We start from the raw sequence: 12,546 nt of genomic DNA, 5'->3' as shown, positions 1-12,546 counted from the left end.
TACGGTTTGACTAGGTTTCCTACCCTTTTGTTTTGGGTTTTTGTTTTGGTTTTTTTTTTTTTTTTTTTGAGATAGAGTCTCGCTCTATCACCCAGGCTGGAGTGCAGTGGTGCAATCTTGGCTCACTGCAACCTCTGCCTCCCGGGTTCAAGTGATTCTCCTGCCTCAGCCTCCCGAGTAGCTGGGATTACAAGTGTGTGCCACTACGCCCAGCTAATTTTTGTATTTTTAGTAGAGACAGGGCTTCACCGTGGTGGCCAGGCTGGTCTCAAACTCCTGACCTCAGGTGATCCGCCTGCCTCAGCTTCCAAAGTGCTGGAATTACATGCATGAGCCACCACGCCCAGCCTGTTTTGGTTTGCTTTTTAAAGCTTCATAGGCGGTTCAAGTGTGCAGTTAGGATTGGAAACCTCTGAACAGAATGATTCCTTCCTAACCTGTAACTTCATTTTTTTATTCATCCGCTCAACATGTGGCTTATAGGTTACTAGGGAGGGAAGACACCTGAAGGAAACGCACTGATGAAGGAGCACTAGACCCACGTGCCACTCCCTCAGCAAGTATTCACTAAGCACCTGCTGCATGCCAGGCCCTGGGAACACAGCAGCACTGATGGCATTCCCAGACTACCCTCCAGGAACTTCTCCCCACATCCAGAAATCTGGAATCATCACAAATTCCTTCTTGCCACCTCCCTTATCCAGTCTGCCTTTGAGAACTTTCCATTTGCTGTCTCTTACGTGCTCAGCACATGGTTTGTGATTTTTGACACAAATTTACTGAATGCCTGCTTTGTGTCAGGTCTTGTGGTCCAGGTACAGGCGATAAGACCGTGATCAAGGGAGATCAGCTGCTTCCTTCATGGAGCTTGCAGTCTGTGTGTGCTCGAGGTGTCCAGGACAGCTGGCCAACCCATGTTTTCTGGAAATGATACACAGATGTGCACAGAGTACCCAAACCTTCGTGGCCTTCTAGGGACAAAGAAGCACAGATAGGAACCCCTGAAGGCCCCAGATTGGGGAACACCTGGTTTACATCCTGTCCCCACCACTAATGAGTCAGTCAGTGGAGTTACTCTTTCCGAGCCTCCATTTCATCCTCTGTAAACTGGGATAATAAACCCCTTTGAAGAGGTTTCTTTCTTGCAAAGATTAGTGAGATAGATTTGCAAAGGATGTCCAGGCACACAGTAAAAACTCAATGAATCCTGAATAAGTGAACCAGCAGGGAGGGTAACAGTAGGCCCTTGCAGAACAATTGTGAGGAGTCAGATTATCAGAGCCAGCATGACTGTCACCAAGTAGGTGTTCGATAAAAGAGTTGGTTATTATAGCTGGATCATTTTTCCCTGGGGTCAAGAAGAATGTATTCATTATTTTAAAGGTGATACTGTTAAGATTATGAAGTATGGTCCGGGCAAGGTGGCTCACACCTATAATCCTAGCACTTTGGGAGGCCGAGGTGGGTGGATCGCCTGAGGTCAGGAGTTAGAGACCAGCCTGGGCAACATAGCAAAATCCCATCTCTACTAAAAATAGAAAAACTAGCCAGGTGTGGTGGCGCCTGTAATCCCAGCTACTCGGGAGGCTGAGGCAGGAGAATCGCTTGAACCCAGGAGGCAGAGGTTGCAGTGAGCTGAGATCGCACCACTGCACTCCAGGGTGACAGAGCAACACTCTGTCTCAAAAAAAAAAAAAAAAAAAAAAAAAAAGTGAACTGTGGAATTACCTTGTTTGGTTTCCAGTACTGACCGCTCGTTACTAGCTGTGTGATCTTAGGCAAGTTACTTTACCCCTCTGTGCCTCAATTCCTTCATCTGTAAAATGGATTTAAGTACCTACCTCCACCCCCTTCCAAATTTTTAATAAATTATATGGAATGCACTTATAGTAGTTCCTGGCACATAAGGGCAATATTAAGTTTTACGATGATGATGATTCGACCTTCCACACAGCATAGAGCGAGAAGCCGTGGCCGCCACCTCCCACCTCTAGTCACAGACTCCTTATGGCAGCCACTTGGTCCAGAAATGGAAAGGAGAAGAGTGCGCAGGCGCAGTGGGTCAAAGTTGCCTGGGAGACTCGAGTATGCAATCTGGCCGCCATCTTGGGAGAGGGCAACGCCAGCAGCTTCTTGTACGTCATCAGCCTGCGCAACGGCCGGGCACCCGGCGGTTCAGGTCGCTTAGAGAGTCGTAGGTTGGGTAGTGCGGGTTGCGGCAGGGGCTGCCGAGAGGGTGCGTAACTGAGGGGCGTGATGGGGGAGGCGGCCGTGGCCGCGGGGCCTTGTCCGCTGCGCGAGGACAGCTTCACGCGCTTCTCGTCGCAGAGTAATGTGTATGGGCTGGCAGGCGGCGCCGGCGGGCGCGGGGAGCTGCTGGCCGCCACGCTTAAAGGCAAGGTGCTCGGCTTCCGCTACCAAGACCTCCGACAGAAAATCCGGCCAGTGGCCAAGGAGCTGCAGTTCAACTACATTCCCGGTGGGTGGCGCTATGGTGCTGGGAGGGCCCTGGAACGTGGTGTTGAGAAGGCTTCTGAGGCTCTCTCTGAGCCGGGTCACCGTGCTGGGAGAATGGAATCGGGGTGGTTTAATGGGGTCACTGGGATCAGGAGGCAGGCATAGTTGGGGCCTGGATGAGCCTAGGGTTTCAGGATTCTTCAGACTTACAGGTCAGGATCCCTGGTACCCAGGGAACAGAGGTCGGGTGATGGCGGTCAGGACTCAGACCAGAGGGCATGATCATTGCGGTGGCCGGAGTTCACCATGTTTGGGAGATCGGAGTCATGAGTCTGCCTGACACTGAACTTAGAACTCTCCCCTCCCAGTGGACGCGGAGATTGTCTCCATTGACACTTTCAACAAGTCACCCCCCAAGCGAGGTCTGGTTGTGGGGATCACGTTCATCAAGGTACCTAGAGCCCCCTCCACCTCCCTTCGCCCTCCTCCTTACACACATGGTGAGTTCCACTGAGCTGCCCCAGATCCCACCTGCCACCCCTGCCCTCCCCTGAACCCCGTGTCCTCCCCCAGGATTCAGGGGACAAGGGTAGCCCCTTCCTGAACATTTACTGCGACTATGAGCCCGGCTCTGAGTACAACCTTGACTCCATTGCCCGTGAGTGAGGCGTGGACGGGAGGAGGGAGAGGGTCCCCAGCAGGTCCCCCATGCTCACGTGCCCGTCCCTACAGAGAGCTGCCTGAACCTGGAGCTCCAGTTCACTCCGTTCCAGCTGTGCCATGCAGAGTGAGTGTCCCCTGGGCATCTGCGCCCACCCCACTGTAAATGTAGAAACCCTGAGCTCTCAAACCCGTTCTTTACTTACAGACCCCTGTAGTCTGTTTCCCCTTCTGGAAAATAAAGAGGTTGTACTAGATTAGAGATTGAAAACTAAAATGCCAGCCGGGCACGGTGGCTTACACCTGTAATCGCAGCACTTTGAGAGGTCGAGGTGGATGGATCACCTGAGGTCAGGAGTTCGAGACCAGCCTGGCCAACATGACGAAACCCCATCTCTACTAAAAATACAAAAATTAGCCGGGATGGTGGTATGCATCTGTAATCCCAGCTACTCAGGAGGCTGAGGCAGGAGAATCACTTGAACCTGGGAGGTGGAGGTTGCAGTGAGCCAAGATTGCACCACGGCATTCCAGCCCAGGTGACAAGAGCAAAACTCTGTCTCAAAAATAAATTAATTAAATTAAACTAAAATGCCTTTGGGGACCAGGGAGGTCATGTGAGAATGGAAAGCACAAGTATAATGTAACAGGTAGCATGTGTGCACACACGCATATGCAGCTGAGGTTGGAAAGCTGTAGCTAAGTGGAGACCACGAACTTGCCCGCAATCAGATTCTATGTTTGTTTTTTAGAGCATCGTGCTTTTTTTTTTTTTTTTTTTTTTTTTTGAGATGGAGTCTCGCTCTGTTGCCAGACTGGAGTGCAGTGGCTTGATCTCAGCTCACTGCAACCTCTACCTCCCAGGTGCAAGTGATTCTCCTACTTCAGCCTCCTGAGTAGCTAGGATTACAGGCTCATGCCACCATGCCTGGCTACTTTTTATATTTTTAGTATAGATCGGTTTTCACCATGTTGGCCAGGCTAGTCTCCAACTCCTGACCTCAGGCGATCCGCCTGCCTCAGCCTCCCAAAGTGCTGAGATTACAGGTGTGAGCCACCACACCCGGCCCAAGCATCATGATTTTAAGGTGGCCATAGACCAGATGGACAAGGGGCCGCCACCCTGCCATTCCTGAACTAGATAATCTGAGAGACTTGATGGAGCACCTGGGAATTCTGGGAATTCTGCACATCTAGAGTTCCCAGATTCTAACGTTCTAGAGTCCGACATTCCAAGATCAGAGATGCTAAGTTTTCTAGAGTCGTAAGCTCTAAGATTCCAGCATTTGAATGTTCTACAGTAAGATAGAAGACAGAATCTTCTGAGGTTCTGTAATGATAAATTCCTGACATTCTTATCTTTCTTTTTTTTTTGAGATGGAGTCTCGCTGTCACCCAGGTTGGAGTGCAGTGGCGCGATCTCGGCTCACTGCAAGCTCCGCCTCCTGGGTTCACGCCATTCTCCTGCCTCAGACTCCCGCCTCAGCCTCCCGAGTAGCTGGGACCACAGGCGCCCGCCACCACGCCCAACTAATTTTTTGTATTTTTAGTAGAGACGGGGTTTCACCGTGTTAGCCAGGATGGTCTCGATCTCCTGACCTCGTGATCCGTCCGCCCGCCTCGGCCTCCCAAAGTGCTGGGATTACAGGCGTGAGCCACTGCGCCCGGCGACATTCTCATCTTTCAAGGAGATAGAACATAGACCATCTAGAATACCAAGGTGCTAGAACCCCAACGTGTGTGGAATCCATTCTAGAGTTCTAGATTCCATTCCAGAACGCAGATGGTCTAGAACAGGGGTTGGCAAACTTTTTTTGGTAGAAGTCCAGATACTAAATATTAGGCTTTGAGGGCCAGTCTGTCACAACTACTCACTTTGCCATTGTAGCCAGAAAGCAGCCATTGGCACTGTGTAAATGAATGAATGTGGCTGTGTTCCAATAAAACTTTATTTACAAAAACAGATAGTGGGTTGGATTTAGTCTACAGGTCATAGTTGGCCAACCCCTGGTCTAACAGGTGAGAGTTCCTGAAACTGAAGATTCTAATTGCGCTAATGTTCTTCTTGCTAGGATTTGGATATTCTATCATTCCGTGAATCTGAAATCTGTGATGGCAAATTTTAGAAGTTCTAGTATTTCTAAGGAGACAGAAAACAGCACTTCTAGAATACTGGGGTTTCAGATTGAAGAGGTCCTAGCTTTCTAAGGTTCTACAGTTCATTCTAGAGTTCCACATTCCATTCCTAAATCCACAGAGCGAAGGTAGGAGTAGATGCGGGCTCTAAGAGTGGGAGGTTCTAGCAAGCCATGTTCCCTCAATTCTGAGATTGGGAGGTACATTCCCTGATTCTGAGATTCTCTGAGGGCTCGTTTCTACAGTTGTGTATTTCAAGGAGATAGAGTACTCAGGAGCTTGAGCCCTGAGATTCTAACCCTGGGTCTAGTGTCTGGATCCCAGAATATTAAGGTTCTCAACAGGCCGGGGTTTTTGCAAGAGGAGAGTTCTGGTTCTCAGACCACATGGATTCCACTACCTTGGGTTCTAGATTTCTCTGCTTTCAGGGTCCAGGTCGGGGATCAACTGGAGACCGTGTTTCTCTTGAGTGGGAATGACCCGGCTGTTCATCTCTACAAGGAGGTGAGGCGGGGAGGCGTGCTGGGCAGAGCCCTGTGGGGTTCACTGTGGGCTGGCGCTGGGTGGGTATATGTGTGAAACTGACTTAAGCGGGGGTGGGGTGGGTCTTGGTTCCCCCAGAACGAGGGGCTGCATCAGTTTGAGGAACAGCCCGTGGAAAACCTCTTCCCAGAGCTGACGAACCTGACCAGTAGGTAGGAGAGGCCCCGAAAGAGGCCACTGGGGACCGGGGCAGTGACCTCAGAGAAATCAGGCGGTGGGACCTTAGAGAAATTGGGCACCGGGGAGGAGCTCAGAAAAACGAGTCCACGGCATGACTTCAGAGAAATTGATCAGCAGGGGTGACACCAGAAAAAACAAGAGGTGGACTCGGCCCTCAGGTGGTGAGAATTGACCCCAGAGGAATTGGGCGGTGAGGATTATCCAGGAGGAATCAGGCATCAGGGTCCCAGGGCTACAGGGAGGGGCAACTGCCCCTGGGGAGGCAGAGGGGCGGGGCTGGGCCCAGCAATGGCCCTCGGTCCTGTCCATCCATCCGCCCGCCAGCGTCCTCTGGCTGGACGTCCACAACCTCCCCGGCACGTCCCGGCGCCTCTCAGCTCTGGGCTGTCAGAGTGGTTATGTCCGTGTCGCCCACGTGGACCAGCAGAGTCGAGGTGAGGGCCACGGTGAGGCGGGGTAAGGGGTGGGGTTGAGGGCTGGGGGCGGGGCCAGGGTGGGGCTGAGGACTGGAGCTGGGTGGGGTAGGAGAGGGAGGTAAAGGGGTTGAGGGATGAGGGTGGGGCTAGCCGGGCGGGGCTAGGGTGGGGCCAAGGGCTGGAGCTGGGTGAGGTAGGGTAATGGGGGGAAGGGATGAGGGTGGGGATTGGGGGCGGGGCTTGGGTGGGGTTGAGAGCTGCGGAGGGGCGGGGCTAGGGTGGGGCTGAACGGTGGTGGGGAAGGCAAAAGTTTCAGGGCTGGGGGCGGGACCAGGGTGGGGCTGGGGCTCTGAGTCCTCGCTCTCCACGCAGAGGTTCTGCAGATGTGGTCGGTCCTGCAGGACGGCCCCATCTCCCGAGTGATCGTGTTCAGCCTCTCGGCCCCCAAGGGTGAGCTCTGGGTTTGAGGGGATGGGGAGAGAGCGGTGGAGGGAACGTGTCGGGGGAAGAGACAACTCTGCATTCTTGGGTCCTCCCACCCAGATTTGCACCCCTCTCCCGAAGTGTCCAGCCCCCAGTCCCTCCCTCCTGGATCCCCCACTCCAGGCCTTGAACTACAGTGCACCTCTTCCCTCCCCTCCCCTCCTGTGAATTTAACTTCCAGGACTGGCACATGGGGCCTAACCCATATATTTTCTGTTAGGGTCCAGAGTTGTTCTCCTCACTTTGGTGTAACCTTAGCCCCGCAGCCTGGGGCTGAGCGTCCACCTCTCCCTCTGTACCCTAACCTGCACGTCTCACATCGGAACTTCTTCACCCCACTCTGTGGCCCCTTCACTGTGTCTCTTGCTGCAGTCTAGCTCCCGGCTATGCTCCTGGACTCACCACCGTCCCACCACTCAGAGTCTAGCCTTTTCCCCAGTATGCTGATCATTCCTGCTCCTTTACTGGCGTCTGTCCCTGACTGGCATTTTGCTTTTTTAAAAAAGTTTTGACTAGGCACGGTAATCCCAGCACTTTGGGAGGCTGAAGCAGGCAGATCACCTGAGGTCGGGAGTTCAAGACCAGCCTGACCAACACGGTGAAACCCCATCCCTACTAAAAATACAAAAATTAGCAGGACATGGTGGCAGACGCCTGTAATCCCAGCTACTCGGGAGGCTGAGGCAGAAGAAGCGCTTGAACCTAGGAGGTGGAGGTGGCAGTGAGCTGAGATCACACCACTGCCCTCCAGCCTGGGTGACGGAGTGAGACTCCGTCTCAAAGAAAAAAAAAATTTATTTCAATCACTTTGGGGACACAAGTGGTTTTGGTTGCATGGATAAATTCTATAGTGATGGATTCTGAGATTTTAATACACCCATCACCCGAGTAGCGTCTGTTGTACCTAATGTGTAGCTTTTATCCCACACCCTCTCCCACCTTCCCGCTTCTGAATCTCCACACCCCATCATATACTCTGTATGCCTTTGTGTACTCATAGCTTAGCTCCCTGTTCTGTGAGGACATACATTTTTTGGTTTTCCACTCCTGTGTTACTGCACTTAGGATAAGGATCTCCAGTTCCATCTAAGTTGCTGCAAAAGACAACATTTCATTCCTTTTTATGACTTGTGTAGTATTCCATGGTGTATATATGCCACATTTTCTTTCTCCACTCATTAGTCGATGGCCACTTAGGTTAGTTCCACATCTTTGCAGTTGTGAAGGGCTGCTGTAAACATACATGCACAAATGTCTTTTTTTTTTTTTCCCCCCAGAGAGAGTCTGGCTCTGTCGCCCAGGCTGGAGTGCAGTGGCTCAATCTCGGCTCACTGTCACCTCCACCTCCCGGGTTCAAGTAATTCCCCTGCCTCAGCCTCCTGAGTAGCTGGGATTACAAGCATATGCCATCACACCGGGCTAATTTTTGTGTCTAATTTTTGTGTTTTTAGTAGAGACGGGGTTTCACCATGTTGGCCAGGCTAGTCTCGAACTCCTGACCTCAGGCGATCTGCCTGCCTCGATCTCCCAAAGTGCTGGGATTACAGGCGTGAGCCACCGCACCCGGAGCCTCAGACTATCATCTAACACCTATTTCTCCTTCTGATGTCTGACGTTCATAATTTCTCTCATAGGCCAATCTCTTACCCTCCCTCTGTAACACAGCCTCAAGAGTTTTTCCAGAGATCTAACCTGCATGTCTGTCATTAAAGGGGCCTGGGGTATGACGAGGAGCCCAGAACCTGTCCCCACAAAACCATTCCCCTCTTCTTTTTTTTTTTTTTTTCTGAGACGGAGTCTCGCTTTGTCACCTAGGCTGGAGTGCAGTGGTGCGATCTCGGCTCACTCCAACCTCCGCCTCCCAGGTTCAAGCAATTCTCCTGCCTTAGCCTCCTGAGTAGCTGGCATTACAGGTGCCTGCCACCATGCCTGACTAATTTTTATATTTTTACTAGAGGCGGGGTTTTATCATGTTGACCAGGATGGTCTTGAACTCCTGACCTCAGCTGATCCACCCGCCTCGACCTCTCAGAGTGCTGGGTTTACCATTCATGTTTCTTCTCCAGAGACCAAGGACAGGCCAGCACAGGATGAGTACAGCGTGCTCGTGGCCAGCATGTTGGAGCCAGCAGTGGTGTATCGGTAAGGGGGCCTGAGACACATGGGTGTGGCCTAACCTTGTTTCTTTGCGCTGTGGTCTAACCTTGTCATTCTCCACAGTAAGTTCCTTTGGGTGGATTACCCAGAGCTGGAAAGTAAAGATACTTGTGACCCAGGGGCGGGGGCTGTGAATATTGAAGTCTAGACTTGCAGGGAATATGTTGAGGTGGGGGAGTGGGAGCAGAGATGCCCCCTGGAGTGGATGTAGTAGGTGTGCTGGCAAATGGCTAATCACTGGCTATGCACGAGGAAAGCCCAGGTTTGTAGCATTTACCAGAGTTTCCAGAGTGTAAATACTTCCGCCACGGTGGCTTTCAAACCACGAACATGATTACATGGGAACGTTTCCCAGTCAGCTCTCGGAAGCGACTATGGCCAGCTCTGGCACCCCTCTAGGGGTGGTGAAGGTGTCCGGCCAGGGCTAAGCCCTCTTTGGGGTTCCATGAAGGCAGCGTGGGTGTCTAGATTGAGGACATGTGTGTCTGAATCCCCAGATGGACCCTGTGGCTTTCCATCTGGGAGTGAGGTGGTCCCGGAGGTGAAGGGCTTGAGTGCACAGGTTGACCCCTCGCTGGATCTATGAATATGTCCAAATCTGAGATGATGACGTCTAGGCTTCCGGAGGACCAGTGTGTCTAGGCCTGAGAAGGGAAGCAGTACCGGTGCCCAGCTCAGCGTCTGCCAAGGGTGCCGGGCACTGCAAGCTGACCCCAGTCTGTCTGCTGCATTTGGGACCCTCAGGGACCTGCTGCACCGGGGCCTTGAAGACCAGCTTCTCCTGCCCGGCAGTGACCAATTTGACAGCGTCCTCTGCGGCCTGGTCACCGACATGGATTTGGATGGGCGGCCAGAAGTCCTGGTGGCTACCTACGGACAGGTGGGACCTGACGGCTGGAGCCACCACCCAGCGGCCTCCCTCCACTGTGCTCCCCGTCTACCTGTGTGACCTCACTCTCCACCCCTGCAGGAACTGCTGTGTTATAAGTACCAGGGCCCAGAGTCGGGGCTCCCTGAGGCCCAGCGCGGGTTCCGCCTGCTGTGGCAGCGGGGCTTCTCCAGTCCCCTGCTGGCCATGGCTCACGTGGACCTGACCGGGGACGGGCTGCAGGAGCTTGCCGTGGTCTCCCTGAAGGGCGTGCACATCCTGCAGGTAACCCCGGCTCTCGGGGAGAAGGGTTGGCCTCAGCAGTTCCGGGCAGGGGGTGCAGGCCGCCTCCCAGGGGAGGGAGGAACACATTTCTGGTAGGCAGTTCCTAGCGGCCAGGACAGCTCCCAGGAGAAAGGGGCACCCGTGAGCGCTCACAGCAGCTGGGGTGGGGGCACCGGCCTGGTGAAGGAGATTTATTTATTTGTTTATTGTTTTATTCTTTTATTTTTGAAACAGAGTCTTGCTCTGTCACCCAGGCTGGAGTGCAGTGACTCGATCTCAGCTCACTGCAACCACCTCCCAGGTTCAAACGATTCTCATGCCTGAGCCTCTCAAACAGCTGGGATTACAGGTGCCCGCCACCGTGCCCAGCTAATTTTTGTATTTTTAGTAGAGACGGGGTTTCACCATGTTGCCCAGGTTGGTCTTGAACTTCTGGCCTCAAGTCATCCGCCCATCTCGGCCTCCCAACGTGCTGGGATTACAGGCGTGAGCCACCGGCTCTTTTTTTTTTTTTTTTTTTGAGACAAAGTCTTGCTCTGTTTCCCAGGCTAGAGTGCAGTGGCGTGATCTGAGTTCACTGCAACCTTCACCTTCTGGGTTGAAGTGATTCTCCTGCCTCAGCCTCCTGAGTAGCTGGGATTATAGGCGCCTGCGTCCATGCCTGGCTACATTTTATGTTCCTTCTAATCTCATTTCCTTACATTTGGGTCTAGGCTTTGTCCCTCCCACCAGAAATTCGCTTAAGGCCACTCCCCTTCACCCCTATCACAGAGGCCCATTCCCATCCCACACACTGTGGTCTGCTCTCTGCCCTCCCACCTGAGCCGAGCTCCTGGCCTTTAGAGTTGCTTCACTCCAGACAGTCCCGCCATGATGTAACCTTCCCCCCCTGCAGCTCTTCCTCAGCTCCGTCCCCCTCCTTCTCTTGTTCCCCACAGCACAGCCTGATCCAGGCCTCGGAGCTGGTCTTGACCCGGCTTCGACGTCAAGTGGAGCAGAGGAGACGTCGGCTACAGGGGTCGGAGGACGAGACAGGTGCAGGGCCAGCTGAGAATGCAGCCTCTTAAGCACCCACGCACCCACTCTCCCCAGACCTGGGGCGACTCATGGCGTGCTCACCGCCACCTGCTGGTGGGGGGTGTCCTGAAGGACAGGATGCTGTCCTCAGACCTCCCCAGGGTGGTGAAGCTGTGCCCTGAGACCCCAGCTAACCCACTCCTCTCTCTGTGCCTCAGTGTCCCTGTTTGAAAGCAGGGATGATCCCGACCCACCCTGTCCACTCTCGATGAGAATTGGCTAACTGATGGTTATTTATATGTCCAGAAGAACAGCATTTCCCAGTTGTCTCGATTATTTTGTTCGGCAAGCATTTGGTGGGCACCTGCTGTATGCCTGGCTCTGTGTTGGATGCTGGATTCACCCAGAGGAATTGAGGGAGACGGATTTGGGGGAGAGGGAATCCAAGGCTAGACCCAGATACAGGATGGAGGTTAGGTCCCAGGGTAGAACCCGAGAGAAAGAAATGAGGTGACACCTTAGCAGAAAGGCTAAAGTTAAACCGCTGTGGAACAGACTATGTAAAGTGGAAGGAAAAGAACTGAGGTTAGACCCCAGCAAGTGAATTGAGGTTAGACCCTAGTGGAGTGGGTTGACATGAGACGCCGGTGGAAAGACCTAGATCTGAGGGTAGATCCCAGTGGAAAGGCAAGGAGCTTGAGCGTTTAGAGGAAAACTTGTGGATAGAAAGGCCTGCTGTGGGAGAGCAGTGGTCCATTTGTAGCAGAGGGTCTGAGGCTAGACTCCCTATGAATAATGCTGAGGTTGGACCCCAACAAAAAGTAGGTATGGCCAGACCCCTGCAAGGGGCCAGGGTTAAACCCCAGCAGAAAGTGAGCTGAGTTCCCAGTGGGGAGCACTGAGGCAAGACCCAGGGAGAAGACTTTCAGGCTAGACCGTGCTAGAAAGGGCTAAGCTTAGACCTAATCTAAAATGCCCAGGGGGTTGGGGGCCCAGGGAGCCGGAAGACAAGCCTGATTCTCCCAGCCTGTGGTGGTAGGAGTTGCCTTGCCTGTGGTCTTGTGTGTGTGTGTGTGTGAGACGGAGTCTCATTCTGTCTCCCAGGCTGGAGTGCAGTGGCGCAATCTCTGCTCACAGCAACCTCCGCCCGGTTCAAGCGATTCTCCTGCCTCAGCCGCCTGAGTAGCTGGGATTACAAGCGTGCATCACCATGCCCGGCTAAATTTTTTGTATTTTTAGTAGAGACAGGGTTTCACCATGTTGGCCAGGCTGGTCTCAAACTCCTGATCACAGGTGATCCGCCCGCCTCGGCCTCCCAAAGTGCTGAGATGACAGGCGTGAGTC

The 12,546-nt window shown here is 53.1% G+C and overlaps 1 protein-coding gene across 2 annotated transcripts; it reads left to right on the top strand.

Annotated features, from left to right (window-relative positions):
* The first annotated feature begins 1,910 nt into the window (after positions 1 to 1,910).
* On the top strand, positions 1,911 to 11,527 carry KPTN (kaptin, actin binding protein). Of its 2 annotated transcripts, XM_025367682.1 has the most exons (12): positions 1,911 to 2,479; positions 2,826 to 2,908; positions 3,031 to 3,115; positions 3,190 to 3,244; positions 5,682 to 5,757; positions 5,875 to 5,948; positions 6,301 to 6,410; positions 6,765 to 6,842; positions 8,942 to 9,017; positions 9,777 to 9,912; positions 10,003 to 10,185; positions 11,124 to 11,527. In XM_025367682.1, the coding sequence occupies exons 1-12, from the start codon at positions 2,257 to 2,259 to the stop codon at positions 11,250 to 11,252; spliced, it is 1,308 nt and encodes a 435-aa protein (XP_025223467.1). In that variant the 5' UTR covers positions 1,911 to 2,256; the 3' UTR covers positions 11,253 to 11,527. The 2 variants fall into 2 exon arrangements, with proteins under 2 accessions (XP_025223467.1, XP_025223468.1); XM_025367683.1 differs by lacking the exons at positions 2,826 to 2,908; positions 3,031 to 3,115.
* The last annotated feature ends 1,019 nt before the right edge of the window (positions 11,528 to 12,546 follow it).

This window comes from Theropithecus gelada, chromosome 19 (genome assembly GCF_003255815.1).
Source record: "Theropithecus gelada isolate Dixy chromosome 19, Tgel_1.0, whole genome shotgun sequence".
Lineage (NCBI taxonomy): Eukaryota > Metazoa > Chordata > Mammalia > Primates > Cercopithecidae > Theropithecus > Theropithecus gelada.
The sequence above is the reverse complement of the archived record's forward strand: the minus strand, read 5'-3'. Positions and strand labels throughout refer to the sequence as shown.